Raw genomic sequence first — 19,682 nt, 5'->3', positions numbered from 1 at the left:
CAAAAATGTAAGAAATAGAATTAGAGTTTTAGTAAGTTCCAAAGAGAAGGTTCTGTAAGACGATGCACTTAGGCTCCAATCAGTGGGCGATAGAAGGATGACGCTTCGATAACACCCCAAGGCCATCCTGACCTGATTGACACATTGGTGCGCACATGTTTAGCAGGTATGTTACGAAATCGCGGTAAACAGGTCGGTGATAATTGACATGAATTAACAGTCAATTGAGAATCAAAGTGGCTCTTGCCGCGTCCGGAGCGGCGTATGCATTTCCTCTTCTCGGTGTCGCTGGAATGCGTTTCATGACCAATGCGTGAGAGCATCGACGGTCTTATGTAAGGCCTTCCGTGTATGCGTGCATCGTATATGCGCGCACACGTGGAACTGGATATCGACACGACCTTCGCAAGAAATACGTGCTCTAGCCTCGACACAGAGCTCGGGCACAAATCTTATCTGGATAAAAACGATAGAATATTAATCTCGAATCGGAAATAATTTTACTTCTTTACGTTTTCAATGAATGGCGAAATTACCGATACGTGGAATATTCAGCGCGTCATCTTCGAATACGAAGAAAGAAATTTATCTCATCTATAATTAAATTGATAATTTTTCTTTGAATATGAGGGCGACCATAGTTGACTCAACTTTGACAGATCATCGGAACAGACTTCTGATCCTTCGCAAACGAGGTGCACAGTTCTCTGAGAAGCAATTGGATCGCGGTTCAACAGAAGATATGGTTTAAAAACTCGATCCTGCTGTCGTGGCATATTTTACGCAAGCGTCTTTGAACAGCTGTGCATATGCTGACGACGCGCACGACGTCGCAACAAACTTGCTTTCATTGCAAAAGACTTGAATATCATGAACGATGATTGGGGAGGAGTAATGATAATGGGATTCTGTCCATCTGATTACGCTGTCATTCGTAGGCCAAAAGATCAACCTTTTTATGCATTCACAAAAAAAATCGATTATAGCATCGTTAAAGTGGGATTTTACTAATCACAAGGTTTCAAAACCTTTTACAATTTCATCAATTTCTGATGCAATTCCCTGGAGACCCAATCGTGGATTCAGAGGTCCAATGAATGAAATATTGCGTTAAGTAAAAGCTTGTTGGTGCTGACCGTTCCAATCTGTTTCCTCTGAATGCTCCAGCTCTTCCAATACCACGATTTAATTTTCATTTATATTCAATATATGTTCCACGTTACTCTGATCGAGTTTGACAATTCCCCAGGTGCATCCCTTAACAATAATACCCTTCACACTACCAATATACGTTCCAAACAATTATTAGAAAATTTGATTCCGTTGATGTATTTTTTAAATTTAATTTATGTAAGGTCATGTCAACATCACAGGTCATTAGCGACCACCTTCCGGTTATACAACTTTGACACTAGGTTTACTATTTATATTTAAATACCGTATAAAACTAATTATATCGGTTGGCATTGATGTATTATACTCCGATCGTTCTGAAAATGCGTTTTTTATTTGTAGCAGCCGACTTATTGACTTTTTCGTTGAGAACCGCTGACTTTGACGCCTCTCTTATTCCCGTCAGACGCAGACCTCCCTCGGTCGGTCGACCTTCCGGAGGTGGTTGGAAGTGGAGGTTGGCCCGCAAACCTCGGCGAGCTGTGCACCGAATGTTGAATCGTATAACTTGCACACACGCTTCTCCTCTCGTGCCCGTAAGAACCTTCCACCCACCCTCGGCCGAGGACCGAACGCCATTGAATGGAGTGTTTCACGGTAGGCTGCCGGCTCCATACGTTCCGTGCCAGACACGACGATCTACCTCTTATTTCCTTTCTTCTCTCGCTTCCACCGATCCTTGTTCTCGCTTTGCCTCCTGCGCGCCCCAGTCTTGCATTCTTCCAGGCAGACTCCCTTCTAGGGGCGCGCCTCAATCTGCAATCGCCTAAATTCTTTCTCAGGGCGCATACCCGCCCGTATTATTGCGCTTTGAATTCGTACGCGAGAAATGTACTACGACTCGCGACGAATTTTTCTGTCGGGGTTAGGAAATAAGTGCCACGGGCCAGGTCCTTTGAAATCTAAACAACGCAATGGGTAGAAGCAGATATTTGATTGTATTCGTGTAAGACGGTGAGAAGGTTATTTTCTATGGAAAGACTATGAATGGCTACACATGTTTCTGCTTCAAACAAGCTGTGCTTGGCTAACTAGATACTCCATTCACAGTTTTGAGAGTAGTTCCCAGCTTCGTAATACTTCTTAGTGTTTTACTTTATCTATTTTTGCGATCACCGCAAGTAGTAGCGAACATAGTACGAATTTCCATCAAAAAGTTTAAATGAACTCGTTCCTGAACCCAGCATGCATGCGATTATAACCGTGGGACAGTGACTGCGATTCCCAGGTACTTATAGTAATTGCCTGGAGGCTCCTTGGGTCGAAATTATATTTTCACGAATCGCGTAGAATTTTCACCCACGCGTAGAGTCTGAGACGCGGTGTGAATAATGCATACGGTAGCACCGTTATCTCTTATTTTCTGATTGGCGGTTCTTCTCATCGTTTTCTTCCTTGGAACTTACAATACGATTCAAATTAGAGTCGAGTTGCTATCATTTTCACCAATTTTTCTCAAAGAAATCGTATCGTTCAGGTGGCTGCAATTTCTAAGAAGTTCGCGGAGCCGAAACAGGAAGCTGAAATCGAATTATAAGAAAGGGAGCCGTTCCAGTCGGACTCCAGGTAGCATTTATGATTCCCGTTACTTTTCACGTGGGACAAGTTAGGTTTGTTCCAGCGGTATTCCGTGGATCGTCGTTAACGCTCCCGGTCCAAAGTGACGGGACGATTCTCAGGGCCGTATATTTCCGTGGCACGCTTCGAGAGCTCGAGGGACCGAAGGAAAAGAGAAAAAAGTCACTTTACGCTAAGGTAAGGTCTCCGGGGGAGAACGATCCAATTTATCGTGCGCCCAGAAGCTTTGTGTCACTGTCTCCACGTTGTTCACGACGATTCTCTACCGAACTTCGTTCCTGCTAAGCCTCGAGTTACATTATCGGATTAAGTCATGCAACCTGGGAATTACGCGTCACTTCGATCATCGTTCGCGAGTAACGGGATTAGTCACGAATAATAGTTTGTTGATTTTATGATTTGATGTACGTCTATGAATTAATCGAAGCTCTAAGGTTTTAGTGAAACTAATGTTGTAGGAGGAAGGGGTTGTGCAAGTTTCGTAAAATTTCTCAAGGACTTGAGCACAGGCAAATTCAGCACTCACAGTCAGCCGTATGAATATTTGTACTCTCTGTGCTTATCAAAGAAGTTTATTTAAATTAAATGACAGGTTTGATGTTTCCAAGTAAATTTGTCATTATAGATACATGCACATATTTATTATAGAAAATTTATTTGGTAACATCAAACCTATAATTTAATTTAACAAAAATTCTTCAATAGATATAGAGGGAACGGATATGCATGTATATGGGACTGACTATGGGTGCCCCACTTTGCTGGTGAATCGAGGTATTAACGTACGTTGTTCTACGATCTCTGTCGCAAGATCAAGTATGAATAATGTACTCAAGGTGCTAATTCGTAGTGACTCACCCTGTGTATCGTGTTACTATAGATAGCTATCAATTTCAACCACATTTCCCTTTTCGTTGCGCAACCTGACGATCCAGAAGCAACGCTGCCTCACGCTCGGTCGCTCCTGGACGACTTTTATCTTCAGAAAGTTTCGAAACTCGGGATTCGGAGTATCGGACGCTCGAGCAAGTTTGATGCGTCTTCCACCCCCACGTTAGCCGATGAAAGTTATTTTTCCACCGTCGCGTGGACAAGGCAGAGCGCAAATGCAAGGAGCTTTAAGTCCTGAGAAATGGCCAGGATGAGGGGAGCCGGCCACTAAGCCACCACAGTTGTTGGACCTTCCGTCTGGCATCGAAAGCTCCCTTAACTCCGCCACCCTCAGCCGTCCATTTTCAGTCTGCGAGTTCTACCGTTAACGTATCACCCACCCTGGTTTACGCGGGCTATTTTTCGTATAAGAGCGAAAATACGTTTCCCGTTAGCAAAGGAGAACGCCCCGGGGCCTTTGATCCCTCGCAACTCTAGCAGACTGACGAATACAGTCGCGTATACTCGTTCGATGACAATCTGTGAAATATTTACGATTTTTAACAGTGGAGATGGAACTGATATACTGCACGTGGGATGCATATTTTATTCGATAGAAGTTCCCATGTTGTCCTTCGATCTCATATTTTTGAATTCAAGGTTTCTATAGGTGTTCAAGTATCGTCATACTTTTATTGAACGAAGTTTATCGACTCAAATCGTCGGATATTAAAGGGAGGATCGACATCCATAACCCTCTTGTACCAGATGCAACCCTTACGCGGAGATACATGGCTGAACCCCAACTTCTGAAATTCCAAACAGGAAACAAATGAACCCATCATATTCCTCCAACTCTAAAACACGAATTGCGGATCGGCTAACCGTCCTAGACGGTCGACGAATCCTTCCCGCCTGCAGCCAGCGTTCGGGATGTCTTTCATCCCCGACTATGCAGTCGAGAGCCGAGGTTCCGTGGGAACTTCCGCGTAACTCCGTGGGAGGTTGCCCCGTCCGGTAAGACGATTGCCAAGGCGGAAGTTTGAGCAGTCCGCAAGCCCCGGCTATCGACAAGAGGTAAATCCGTACGAATGGATTCGTAGGTGTGCATGGCAGCCATTCTCGTTAAATTGAACCGGCTGAGAAATGGAGAGCAGCCAGTTGGGGGTGTAGTAGGAAGCCGAGGGAAGGCGCTGCCTCGATGGCCAGCGTTCGGGGGGTGGGTCAAGGGGAGACACGGACAGCCAACAAATGGACGGCCGTTCGTATTCGCGGACGTATTTCACCGGACGGACACTGACCAGTCTGCTGCCTCGAAAGCCAATACCAGCCAAGCTTTGACCTTTTCTGACCGTCCTTCCGCATTCATTGTTCTGTAGCCATCCACTTGTAACCTGCGACTTATCTCCCGCGGCTGCTTGTCGGACCATGAGTCGCTTTCGACCGAGTGTACCGGATATTTGTCAGTGTTCGTTCCACGGCTCAGGAATTCGCGCAATTACATTTTCGGACAAGTATTCGGCACTGCGAGGGGGAGGGGCACCCTTTGTACTAATACTGTAGATTCACTCGCGGACGAGGAATTTCGAGTTATTCCCTTCGATCAGTTCGCAGTCGACGATGATCGCTCCATGCTGTTATTCAAACGAAATCACGCTTTTAGTTGTACCAGTCATTCTGCGACCAATGAACCTCAAAGAAGGAATGGTTTCACGCTACACAAAATTTCCATTGCTATATTAATTTTAATGTAAGAAGAGTTTGGCAATTTTTGACCCCTCAAACGTGGCGATTAAAAATGCTGTGAAGTCTATGCAATGCATGAACCATTTCCCAAGGTTTGAAACTCTATATCAACCATGTACCAACGACGCTACTAGTACTTAAAAAAGGGGCTATCTGTACACGAGTACCCGTAGAGTGGTTTAATTGTAAGAGATAATATCTTCGTCGATATTTTCGCTGCTGATCAAAAGCCACACCGTTGAGATGATTTCTTCGTCGGTGGTTTCCGGTATCGCTGATTGAAAGCAACTTCCAATTACAAGGGGCGTCCGCCCCCGTCGGCTGAGCTCCGATTCTAATCGATTTAACCGGTCTACCCTCGCAAGACATCGACGGCGATCACGGTCGTTCTTGAACTACGAATCTTCACGATAGATTCTTCCAGCTTATCGCTGCCAGCACCCCAGATAAAGACTGGCTGATAAAACTCTACGAACGCGTTATCTACAACCTCACGTACGAGACATTCCAATGCAAGAGCACCGATACGCGATAATGAAACGTTTTTCCTCGCTATCGAGCGCGACTTTCATTGATACCACTCGCTGCGATTAGGACTCGCGTTGTTTACATTCACACTTGTTGCAGTCCGTGTTACATGAACGGAAATAGCATTTGTCTATCTGCGATACTTGTCAGAAGAATCACACGTTGTATCATTTCGCACTCATCATTCCTCGACTAGGAGAATATTATCAAAATTTATTATCGAGAAGATGGTCACGCATAGGATGGAGTACTAACATGATTTTATTCATTCGGTACAAAAATAAATTGGCGTTTTCTCTTTATTTATCACATATTTCAGCGTTCGTTTGGCGTTGAATAAACGAGGCAGAGAGAAAAAAAAAGTATATCGATTAACTCCACCAGCCACCTAAAAATTGTAACATTACTGACGTTTATGTTTATATTACAAAGGGAATTCAAAAAACAATGTACATTACCTTGTCGAATTCCTCAACTTTTTCTTTTAAAGAGTTAATTTGTCCAACGAACGGCTCAAATATGAAAAGTTCATATGGAAATAGGAAAATGAAGTTGTTGCGTAGTCCCTTCAATTTGAAATTCCTGGCGAAACGTAAGAGCATTCGAAACTCCAACTATCGTCGAAAATATGAAATATTGAATGTTCGGATGAAACGTGGGAATTCGTAAATTTTCCAAACGAGCTTGCAAACAAACTCTACGTACCTCCCGTGCTGAGCGTCGGCTGAACTGTCGTCCACAAAGCTTTTGATCGGATTCGAGGGGCTGGAGCGTTTCCCGCTCGTCCGACGAAAAAGCTGAAAAGTACATCAAAGATGAAAAACCGACTGGGGCCCTTTTTTCCGGCAACGCGAGACGCTTCAGAAAGATGAATAACGTGTTATTAAATTTCACGAAGAACCCTCGGTAAATCCTCCCCTTTGACTATTAACGCCGTATCCTTTCATGATTCAGCGATTATTCATTCGAATTCGTTGCTTTTTGGATAAGGCAAGTTTTAATCCCTCCAAACAAGCAAGTCGGCTAATTGGATTACGTTTTCTCGATTTATGGAAACTGGAAAGGTTACGAGCTTTTCGAATCTCTTACGTAACTTTTTTGTAATAATGTCACCAATTACCAGTTATTGTTCTTTAAACAGAGAGCGTGTTTTCCATTTTCACCGTGGAATCCTCCGTATTGAAGCAGAGTCTCAGATTTTTAAATTATACTTTTCATACACGGCGATAGAATTTTTTCGCCTCGCAGAAGAAATGTCCTCTCTTCTTCGGTTCTTCCGTACCTGGAAGTTTACGTGTCGGCAGAGAGGATGAGCCACGAAGGAGCCGAAAGAATTATATCCGGACATTTTTCAAGTCTGCAAGCAAGGATTTACCTACGTGCCTTTCCCGGCTCGGGGGATTAATCATATTTTATTCCAACGTTCCCTCAAGTTGTTCCCGAGTTTTAAGGTTGCCGTACACACGGTACAGAACGGAGATTTCCCACAAAATCGTCCACAATTCTCCTAGCGTCTCTCTTAGTCAGAACCAGGTAAATGAGAACGCAATTTAAATAAATAACCACGTATTGAGACAGTTACGAAGCACGAGAAGCACGAGCTCATTTTTCAATAAACAGATTCGACAGTTTTTATTCCAATATTACGATAGGCTGACTGACGTAAGATCTCTTACATTTTCCTTGATGTAAGCGCTACGTAATGTTGCGTTTATTCAACGTTTTTGTCTTGGTACGGTTGATCGAAATCCATGGCGGAATTCGATGACTTTGACACGATCTAGCCCTCGGTGAATCTGCCCGACGAATATATGAATACTTATGAATACTCCGTTTCGTCCCTTCGAGAGGCTCGAAATCGATATTCCATAAATGTGTAAATGTAACCGAATCCGAATCATTCCGTTTTCTAAGAAGACCACCTCTCTCGCAATGGTATGCGCCAGTGAGAGTGTATTAACACCGAAGCGAATCTTCAGCTTTATTCGCATCTACATTTTCCCCTTAATCTGTAGGAATGCTGTGAATCTTCGTTTTCTGCGTAAAAATTAAGAGGAAAATTATTAATGGGAATGATAATAGACGTCATTAAGCAATGTACACAAAAAGCCGATTTCCACAGTCTATTATCACATATTTCTATAATTTTCGTTTCCTCGGTACGTTTCCAATTACTCTTCAAACCGGTTTTCGTGTTTCCTCACATTCTCAAGTGTACGGAAGTTCAGACATCTTCAATTGTGTGTATCTTTTGCATAATGTATGCAACGTGGGCAATTACTTGCTTGATGCTTGTTAGAAGAAGAGTGAAGAAAGATGCAAATGTTTCCACAACCGTACCTTTGCTGCTTTTCAAATTAGACGTGACTTTTCTCCAACCAAAATTTAGTATTAGAACGGTATTTAATGTTGCTGTTCAATGAAATAACAAATTTTTTAGGACGATTTTTCCCACTAAAATTTATTCCGGAGTTTGGTCTTCCAACAAACGAGGAGCAAACTTTCTATTTGTTCCTGCATTATTTAATTCAAGCAAATATTCATCGGTTCGTTTACGTTTCTAATTGCAACTGACGCTCCAATGATGATATATTATACGAGATTTATTTCTCCTTCGCAAGTAAATCCTACGAGCTATAAAATACTCCTGTTTGCGCGACGAGTACAATAAACGGAGCACCGTGAAACATCAATATTGAACAAACGCGATCGATCGGGCAAATACCTTGTCGTGGAACAAACAACGCACCAACGGATTGACAATTGTTCCTACGATGAGTTTGATTGCATTCCGTTCGGGAGGGAATACGCACTGCAAAAACGCGACTGCTTTAAAGGAATACCAAACGAAGGAATTGTTTCAGCAAACGGAAACTTTTTCGCGACTTTTCCTTGGACTCGAACCAAGCTAATTTTCTGCTAGCATTCCAGGGATGAATTTAGCGTATTCTGGTAAAAGATAACGAACGGTGTATCTTGTGGTGGCGCACGTGCAAGTTTTGCATTAACAATCCTGGAGAACTAATTCTGGAAACTACTCCCGACAAATTTGAATTAATAAGACGCAATTATGGTTTGTACGTATTGTCGCAATTACAACTTGGGTAGTTTGTTCTCCTTCTTTGAATTTATCGAGTCTTTCAGTTCTTTCGAGATTAGACTTCGAAGATTTATTATTTTACATTCGCAAATTTGGTTTACATCGGATGCTCCCAGATTTACTTTTGTATTTCCGAAACTGATTCCAGATTTAACGAACTTACATCTGAATTATTGTCTTTCATATCGTACGGTGCTTTCGAAAGAATTTAAACGAGAAATTTTGCGCAATTAAGCAATCAAAAGCTTCTTTTCTGTAAAGATAACTATTCGGAGAAAGTCTCGTGGCTGGCGAGCAAAAAGTTTTCGAAAAGCGTGGAAGAAGCTTGCGGGTGAAGCCTTTAATTCTTTGGAAGTCCGTCCCGGAAGTGGGCTCGCACAGAAGCTAATTGAATTTCATATTCCACCGCGCATCGCGAATCGAGAGCTTCCGGCGACGGCGGAGCCTTGTAATTAATTACCATTCAGGCCTGCTCCATCTTTTCTGCTCTCGGCTCCGCCTGGCCATAGTTTTCTTTTTTATTTTTTCCTCGGCACAACGGGATACCCTCTCGAACGATTGGTTCTTCGATGGAAACTCTTCCCATCGTCGTCCAGAGTCCTCTTTTTTGTCGTCTGAACAATGATGATAGCTGGCTGGGTCCGCTTAAACTCGACCCTCGTGGAAAGTTCGTTAATTGAGACCAATCGAACCCCTATCTGTTCGGATACCGATCTGGGATTTATCTCGTAAATGGGGGAAACTGAGTAATTTTTTTTAATTAAAGAGTATGGTCAGGGTAATTGGAATATCATCTGAATTGGTGGCTTTTATCTTTTCTGAGCTCGTGGAACAGTTTTAAAGAAGATCTTTCATTGTACAACTTAGAGGGAGAGTATTGTACGAATAATAATGTACGAACAGATATAAAAATGGTTCCTCTTCATCGCCAAAATTTTGAAAGAAAATAAAGATCGACGAGTCCATCATGTTTGAGTAATAAGACCATTACCAATACTCGTTTTGCTGTTATTTCATTGTATTCTTCGGCCGCAAATGAACTATCGTATTTCCTGGTTGAAACATCGGGCTTTCCTCGCGGGAAAAATTCGTAAATCGAATTTCGGCACAGAGATACGATAGATGTTCGAGGAGTCGATAGAACATAAAAATGTATCTTAAATTATAATATTATCATCCTGCAAAATTCTGACTTGTACCCGCTTGCTTTACATTTTCGTTCATTGATTATATAAAATAGATGTACGTTAATTCCAATTTTGAATTACAATTTTTTTTTCGACGGACGTTAATGAAAACATCTTTGTAAGTATTATAACAACAGCGCAAACAATGAATTTCAAATTATTAATCGTCCAGCATTTAAACTGCATAACGGTCCGCAATATTTTTTTCAATGGAAATCGTTTTATCGCGTTGAAATGCGATTTCACCGTTTAATTTGTTGCCTGTTCTATGCACGCAGTTAGTTTTGCCCAAGCTTGAACATTTCGCCATGAATATGAGGGAAGTAACGCGTGTTTCACGGCAACATGACTCGAGTGTATTCTGTTTCATTCGCGTACGCGCGCGAGTGCCTTTGCATATTTCCTCTATGCACGCACGTACGTGCTTATATGGCGGTTCGAGTGCGTCAATTCATATTGCGCGTGGCAGGTCTATGAATAACAAGAACGACGAGATTTCGCCGTAAAACACCCCTGTTATCGACTTTTCTATCCCTGGAGAATGTATCTGTTCAACGGCGCATTCTTCTTCGTGCCTTTCCGCGCCGAGATTCCCTCGGAAGTGCTCTCGGTAAGTGGTTGCTTTTGTATTTTCGTTTCGACATGTATTTTCAAAAATATCTTGTACACTATCGAGATTAAGAATTAGCCATACAAATCTGACTCATTGCTGTGTGAAGAAGATACAGATTCGCAGATAAAATATAGATATGAATGTTTTCTGACTGAACAAAAGTGGCCTCGAATTCTGCGAAAGTACAATCGATAGCATAAATTATTCCACTACGCCATGGATTCGTCTATGCTTCGTTCATCTGAGCTAACCTTTGCCGAAATCAATAACAAAGCCATCGACGCGACTCGCACGCCCCACGGTCTGGTGTCTCGTTCCGCGCGATCGGAACCGTTCACCTAAACGCCACGAGAACTTTACAGCGATCGCTTAAATTCTAACATCGTCTGACGGCTCCATGAATAACAAAACCGTCGTGGATTCCATCGTGAAGCAACTGCATTATCGTCTTCATCCCTCCCGCGAGATATACTTGTTGAATGAACCCGCCGCCTACCATTCCGATTCTTTTCAAGATCAGCCACTTGGAGCCGTCGGTGGCCGTCCTGGTCTATTTTCAGAAATTACTCCTCGGTGGAATTGGAGAAGCCTTCCCTGTCGTCGTTCATCCCCGAACGAGATGAGAAAAGAGGAGGTTGGGGGTGACGGGTGTGATAGGCCACCTTTTCTCCCACCATAAGACGTTCCTCATTGTTCTCGGCGTACAAAGTAAGAAATACGGAGGAAATTACCTGTCTGCTATCTTTGCCCTATTGTTATTTCGCGCTACTCTTATTTATCGCCGTGATCGAGTTCCGGGATACAGCCGTTTGATGCCACCGTGGAAAAGCTCGAGATCATCAAGGGGGAACGTGATACGTAATCGACGAGCGATGCGCCACTCGTAGACGATGCTTCATTGTTTCGGGCGAAGACCGAATGGGATTGAGAAATAGTAAGTGAATCTCGTCACCGTCGAATGGTCGTTACGCGCGCAGCGATGCGTGTTTTATAATCCTAAAGGGATGGCTGAAGAGAGCGGAGCTGTTTATGCAGACTCATTAGGGGAGAAAGTTCACTTTGATATTCAATCCTCATTTCTGGTTTTCTATAACAGGAATTTTATTTCATTTCTATTGGATGTTTTCAGACCGAAACCTCATGCATATGTTTATTTTAACCCTTTAAGATCTGAATTATCTTTTCTCTCGTAATAATGTAATTTAACTTTTAGGGTTAACTTGGACTAAAGTTAGTATGGAAAAAAAAAATTGTAATAGTGTAGTTTTCGAGGAAAACTGATATTTCTTCATGTGCACAAATGACATTCGTCCTTAAGCGATAGGTATTTTTAAAATTTTGTGTCTTCAGTTCTGGACGCCAGGTCTGAGAGGGTTAATCAATTCTTATTGTTTTCTATCCAATAACAGTAATCCACGAATTTATTTTATCCTCAATTTCATTCATTCCTCAGCTACCCTTAAATTCTCTTCATCGAAATCGTCCATAAACGCATAAACGCCTATACGAGCTGCAGACCAATTCCATAAATATTTTCATAATACAAGGTTCGAATAGGATACCGTATACACAATGAATTTTCCTTTCGCGAAATGGGAATAGCAATAGCACCCAAAGGAATCGCGGAGGATTCAAGTTTCAATAAATTTCGATTAGAATTGGCCCAGCGGAGAAACAGAGTGACGGGAACAGGGCTGCAAGTGGAAAACCGATGGAAATGAGGGGTTGGTGATTCATTTCGATCATCCCCGTCGAGTGGCCGCAACTTGCGGCTTCTCCCTTCGTTTCTCGCGCGGTGATAACGAGCCGCATAAACTCGTTTTATCTTGCCCCGTCCCAGCGACGGAAATCTTCCCCTCATTGTTACGATCACTCGTTTCCGAGTTAGGGGATGAAATATTCGAGGCGGGAGCTCATTCATCAAAACAACCACTGGGGACTGCGGCGAAAGAGGAAGTCGGATATGGATCGACGTATTACAGGAACGGAATAAAAAAACTCTCGTTACTCCTCGCTGGCAATTTAATTAAATTGGCGATAGGTCACTGTGTAATTGGGAGTTTCATATTTGAGTCGTTTGCTGCACAAATCGATTAACTCCTCTTTTTGAAAAATCTTATATTTACGTGTCAAATCACTTTGTATAGTCATAACTTTTTATTTATAATAACTTTCCTGAAAAAGGAAGAACTTTTCTGAATTTTTTTTTGAATTTACATTATAAAGAGAATTTTGAAAAACAATGTATTATCAATTTTATTCTGATTTTATTTGTTTCCCTGGGGCATTGATTTTGTTAAATTTTGCTGAAAAGAAATGACACACGAGGATTAGAAAAGTGGAAATTTCATGATTTTTTTCTACGTTTTAGCTCCTATAGTGGAAGAACTACTTTCTAATTTACGATTGAGTATAAAATTTGCATTCGTTATTCGGAAATAAAATGTGCCCAACGCTGGCTTCAGGATACGTGCTCATGGCAATATAGCTGTCAAAAAATTTGCCTTATTCTCTTATACGTATTGATTACGCTCGCAAAGCTCGGTTAATCTCTCGTTAACGAGCAGGAACTGCACGCAGCTTGTATCAGCAGAACACTGCTGGGACCCATTAATTAAGAGAAAAATAGGCGCGCGTATAGGGTGTCGCGTGTGTTGGGAACGCCAACTGATAACGGGGTTGAAGCGTGTATCGTCTTTTTGTTTTCCTGAAATATACCAAAATGAATGGTTCCGAGCCACAGTCGCCGAGATAACAAAGGTATTTAAACTAAAGGATATTAATGGCGTTCCTTGGGCGTCTCAAATAAAAACAAAAATCGATGTTTCTGCAGTTTCATAAAGTATTTGGAGGTTTACCCTGAGAAGTTGCTTTCCATTCGCGTTACACGGACTTCGACACCCCCGACTGCAAACTTCTCCAGTTAGCATGCTACGATTTCCTTACCAGGAATCTTTGAAACCTTCCTTTTCGTCTGGAAGCTCGGCGCCGCGTAAACTCGCGACAGGAAAATAATTTCTCGCCAACGGTTTGGCATTCCGCGTGAAAACCGTAGAACTCTCTCATTTTTTTTCCTGTCGCGGTCCACGGGGACCGTAGGCGTGTTCCTAGTCCAGAAAACTTACCATGAGAGAAATCGTTTCGAGATCGCGCGGCCCTCTGGAGACCAAGGAGCGCGTTTCGCTTCTTTCCGAACTATCGTGATTAATTTTATTCCATCGCGACGAGGCGCGCCCAAGAATTCTCTTTAAACTTCCGTCGTCCTCGTCGGGCGGAATGTCATTAGGTTGAAATCCAGATTGATTTGATTGATGCGAGAGGGAAGCGCGCCAGACACACCGTCGAAAACTATCTGCAGATTGTAAAATTAATATCGTGGCTCCAATCGACCGAGATTCAATTAATGCGAGGACAAGTTTGGCAGTTTGAAAATTAGAAACAAACTGAAACTTTGGTAGAAATATAGACATAGAAGGTACGAATATTTATGGGACTGAGTGTGTATCTGGGAAGTGGGAAAAGAAAAATTGAAAAAATTGATACCAAATTGTATTTGAAAATTTCTTTACGCCATATTTTACCCTCTCTGACCAGATCGTGGCACTGGCAAAAAGTTTGCGTAACATCTATTCAATTCAGAATGGTGTAAAATTTATTACATCGCGTTTCTCGGCTTTTGTAGCAAGTTCGAGATCGCGGAAGGGAATGTTCCTGTGACGTTACATCTTGTTTCGTACCATTTGAAGGAGAAATGCATAGAAGAGCCTGCGTTCGATCCGATTGCTGACCCCCGTGGTAGTTCTTTGCGCCTCTGCATGGTTCCCTTTCGACGCGTGTCATCGCATGACAGCATGATTACTCCCGAGGAATTTGTATCCTCGAGGACGCGTCGAGCGCGCGCGGAGTCTTTGCTGAAGCATGAAGCTCCCTAGAAAGCAAAAAAGAATACCCCCGTCAGGGTTCTACTCCAGTTCTAATTTTCTGGGCACTCATTGTTGCAGGCACACACGCCCCTTCTTGCGGCTGACACGAGACACGTAAGTAGAAAGACGTCAACGTCTCTCTTGTCTGAATTAAAACCCCCTTAACGGTCGATAACGACCTTCGCTCCATATTTTTCTTTTTTAAAGTCATAATAGACATTTAAAATGCGATACAACTAATCGTGGCTCGAACCGTCATACTTTCTTTTCATATAAACGTTTCCATACTAATATCTTTAATTTTGAATTCAATTTACACAAACATACACATCCCGTGATTGATAAGAAATCAGAGAATTACATATATAGAGCTCTCGACGAATAATCGATAAGATTCCAACACAAAGCTCCCCGATACCCGCCTCTGTTGTTGTAATTTCGATGATCACTCTCCGCGCAGAGGCATTATCGCGGCGGTCGCATCGAATCGATTATTATCGCGGGTCGCATTATACTCCAGTGGCAGATCTCTTGTTCGATACAGCGAATTTATTCGTTTCAGACAAATTGATGTATCCGCGGCATTAGAGCGATCATTGGATCCCCGTTGCAAGAAGCTCGAGCGATCATTAAGGGCTTTAATTGATTCGAGATCTCGGCGATCGCTTCTATACGCCGCCGTCGCTTTGAGTTTACTGGGGCATAATTAGAGTTTCCGCGTAGTCGAGGCATCGTCTTGCGAATTGCGCGTTCACGTGCAAGAAGACGCGCCGGATAATTATTTGCACTCGAGACATTAGCGTTAATGATCGCCATGCGTAGCGTTTTAAGCCGCAGACAAACGACTTCGTATGCTATGCTCTTCCCTAATGAGTTATTGATCTTCAAACTGTCACGATTGTTAAATCTACGGTTTAATTGATTCCGAAATGAATTATTTCATTGCTTTGCATATTAAGAATTTCAATATTAAGAACACTTACAAATAAACTGTTCAGTAATTGAGTGCAAGGTCAATTAATTTCTTCACTTCTCTGTGTTTCTTAAAAAATTACAAATATTAATGGTAGTAACTTCCCACGACGTTTTTTCAAGAATTTTATCAGAGAACATCTGAACATTTATATTAAGAATAAATAAGAATCCTGTAAACTTCGGGAAGATATGCAGAGAAAAACGTAAGCGAGTTTCCCGCAGTTTGCGCGAGGGTGTAGAACGTTTGGCTGGGATTTGCAAAATTAATTTTGCAGACTATGCAAGCGGTAGAATAGAATTACGTGGTCAAGGGAATGCAACAAAACGGAAATTTACATTTATCACACTGTGGCTGAAAACCGCGACAAAGACAAAGTTGCTAACGTGAAAAACGGCATAGGAACAAAAGCAGACGATTATTCGTGTTAGTAGATTTTACATATTTCGTGACTGCAAATTGAAAATTGAATGTAACCTTTCATTTATTTATGACACGAGTTCTATGTGCAGTCCACTGTTAAACAATATTCATAGAAAGTATTCGTCCATGCAAAATAATTCAGTACTGCGAAAATAATTTCAGATAAAGTAATCAATATTATTTTCGAATTTTTTGCTATATTGTGGTTGGCAGCACAAAAAGCTATTTTAAAGCAATAATCTCTCTGTTCTTTGTGCCTCGATCCGACGGAGTTCGTTTCAAATCATGCACCCGTATCGAGCTCGAATTTATTCTTGTTATTCTTGTTTCAAACGAATGAAAACAGAAACTAAAACATCGATCGAGGAGACAACAAATATCTCGTTAAACTATATCAAAGGGAATCCTCTATTTGTGCTAATTTCCATTTCAATCCAGTTTGCTTTTTCCCTTGAACAAAAAAAATGATGCCTTCCAAACCGTTCACTTTCTCCTTTATTTTTGGGTTATTTATTCCCCGTCGTCTCAGTTCACCGCCTTAAATGGCCTCCGTTATGTTCGGATCATTCAAACGCCAAGCCAACCCTCCCTTTTCACGACGCTCGACAACCACCCTCTCGCTACTCGAACGAAAAGATTCATGGCGGGCTTCATTCGATTTGCAGGATCGTTTGAAATTCAACGAAGATGGTACATACTTTACCCCCGTAGATTGTAACGGGAAATGAGGGAAAGGGGGATTAAAGAGGTTCGGTGGGTCCAACCCGAGTGAATACCGAACTTGCCAAATCGAGTAAACTCGACTCTCCGGTCCTTGTAACTTTCTGGATAACCCCCGACTGTCGCCGATTATCTTCCTCGTTCCAAGACCTCGAGCCCTTCCCGTGGACCCTGGGTAATTCATCCACTTTTTCAACCTCTTTTAGCGTGCTTTAGACCCCGGCAAATTGGATCAGTTCGAAAGAAAATCCGTGTTCGGTTTATTAAACGCTCTTCTTAATTAGCTGTCGAATTTATTAGCTACCCTTATTTAAATTCACCCATGTTTATTATGTTTATTACATCGCCCTGTGTAATACAGTGAATGATTTATTTTCGACTGGTTTAATCTCACTTAAAAAAAAAATAATACATTGACAATTTCTTACTAACGAATTTTTCCCTTTGGAAAATCTCCGTACAGTTAGTCCTATCTGTTGAATAAAGATAGTGGATAAATAGTTATGGGACTGGCTGTGTAATATTTTCTTTCATCGACGAATAAAATTTCCATCTCTTCGTTGTTTACTTAAGAAGATAACATGAAAGATCGGTACACATCCCTCGGGAAACGGTATTCTTTTCGTCAGCAAACGTACTACATTTCGTTTATTGGCGTTTAAACCGGTGAACCAGCAATGGCGTTAGCCTCCGCGGCGGTAAGAGGTCATTGGCGAACCGCGCACAGTGGTTACCACGTGGTTGCCGCTCTTCATGTCACTTCCTGCGCTTCCAGCCCCTAGAATTGCATTATGGTCGACCAGCATTATAACGGGACGCGTCGTATAAATCACATGGAATGACGTGAGCGCGTCGGTGTCCGTACGGGTCCCTCGGTGTCCACGCAAATTACCGAGATTAGTTGTTAACGACGGATCACGAATCGGCTCGCTGGACCCTCGAAGGGCACCTATCGGTCCTTTATACGTGGCTAAATTGAAGGAAACGAATGTCGCGTTGCGTATAATATTTAATATCGCATCCTGCGAGGCACTCTCTACTGCAGGGACTTTCACATTTGGTTTCTTTAAATGTAATAGGCAATTGTAGACTATTTTATATCGTTTAATAACATTTTAGATAGGTGTCCCTTATTTGTTTGGAAAATTAAAGCAGGGCATATTAAAAAATTGATAATGAACCACAAGTTTATACATGTTCAAAATACCAGTAGCTGGTAACTTAGACCTACATAATACTAGTTATTTAAAGTATGACGTGTTTCAGTCTCTTACACATTAGAATGGAAAAGTCCAGAATGTATTTCCACTGTAACACTCTTGTTTTGATTCACCTCGCATTGTTTCATCGATACATAGTTATTTTCCTGTTTTTGTGCGTAGAAAATATGTGGTTATGATTACAGGAATCACGGAACGAATATTAATAGTCAACAGCGCAGATATTACGAATAATTACGCTTTTCCGTCCATCGGAATGCTCGTCGCAGTGCTCGCGACATTCTCGACCGAAGAGATATAATAATATCGTAAAAATGAATGCAGCATATTTCTCTGTGCCCTTCCGTCGAAACTATTATTAATAATACCGTTGCTTTCGATCCATTATCATGCACGTGCAGTAATAATTAATAACGACGAAATAATTTGATTCGTTCCTATAAACAAACAGGCGCGGGGTCTATACTTGCGCATGTATTCATGGGGGCCATTATCGCAAACGCGATTGCACGAGTTGTTTTCAAATTATTAATGAATAAGTTGCCGTGTTAATTCGCGTGAAATAACGATAGCGAACACAGCGTTTGAATTTGTAACGTAATTTAGTATTTACTATTGATCGACCAACGTTATCGCAATTTGTACTAAGGTCTATTCACTAGTGGCTGATCATGCATCGGTAATTTAATTCTGGTTGTAGATCATTTATTAATAACCTAAACGTTTTTTAATCGACGTTTGTAACAACGATATTTTCAAAACAATATCAAAACTATTTCCATAAAGATTTACCTATCTAAATTACTCACTTGTTTGGAAAGTACTGCATTAATTGACAAATTGTCAGTTAATAGGAGACATTACGTAGGCCAATCGAACGGAAATGTTTGGATTAGAATTAGACCTCCCGCAGCTTGAACCTCATGTGCACGAGCAAATAGCTGCTTCCCCGTACATCAACTTTGGCTAGCAAATAGAGCGTCGCCATATCCAGATGCACCGAAAACAAATTTGCAATTAACGTTGTACAATGTGCAACTGAAATAGTCATCCTGTGACGGACTAAATAATGAAGTGACTTCGAACATCTCGTTGAATATTCAATGTTTTTGGGGACAAATTTCTTTGCTCAACTTTTGATCATCATTTCGGTGATAGCTAGTATTATGCTGAACGGATTTTGTAAAAACACACAATTCATTATTCGTTGACTCGATATTGATTGATACGTCTGCACATTTCACCTATCGATCACTTTAGCATTAACTCAGAGCGATGCGTGCACAAGTACTTCGCGTTAACTGTAACTGATAATCGAGAAACATTCTTAGAATGCATTCCTATTAATTGTACCTATCGAGATTATCGATAAGACAAGATACACAGATTTTTAATGATAGTACTTTAATACAGACCAATTCGTATCAGGTTATTTTATTTTGCAAGACCTAATAAAAAATGAACAACCGTGTGAATATTGTTCACTGGTTGAAGAAGCTCAGTCCCGTATTTTTTTGTAGAAAGACGGATCGCGAACTAGCAAAGGTTTGAAAATAGTTGGAAACGTAAACGAGTCGAAACGGCGCGTAAAAATGGTGGACAGTTTGTTTAGCCCCGTTGTCCTCTTC

At 41.7% G+C, this 19,682-nt stretch overlaps 1 protein-coding gene across 17 annotated transcripts in view; it reads left to right on the top strand.

The window, feature by feature from the left end:
• Positions 1-19,682, top strand: part of LOC128872909 (disks large homolog 4) — a 393,187-nt gene that overhangs the window by 263,610 nt on the left and 109,895 nt on the right. For 16 of the 17 annotated variants that reach the window (XM_054116078.1, XM_054116077.1, XM_054116084.1 and 13 more), the window contains one exon: positions 14,797-14,832. The exons of the other annotated variant lie outside the window; for it this stretch is intronic. In XM_054116078.1, the coding sequence (XP_053972053.1) occupies positions 14,797-14,832 (36 nt within the window). The remainder of the gene's footprint in view (positions 1-14,796; positions 14,833-19,682) is intronic. 17 annotated transcript variants of the gene reach the window in all.

Source organism: Hylaeus volcanicus, chromosome 2 (genome assembly GCF_026283585.1).
Source record: "Hylaeus volcanicus isolate JK05 chromosome 2, UHH_iyHylVolc1.0_haploid, whole genome shotgun sequence".
NCBI classification, from domain to species: domain Eukaryota; kingdom Metazoa; phylum Arthropoda; class Insecta; order Hymenoptera; family Colletidae; genus Hylaeus; species Hylaeus volcanicus.
Note: the sequence above shows the minus strand (reverse complement) of the source record. Positions and strands in the feature narration are given on the sequence as shown.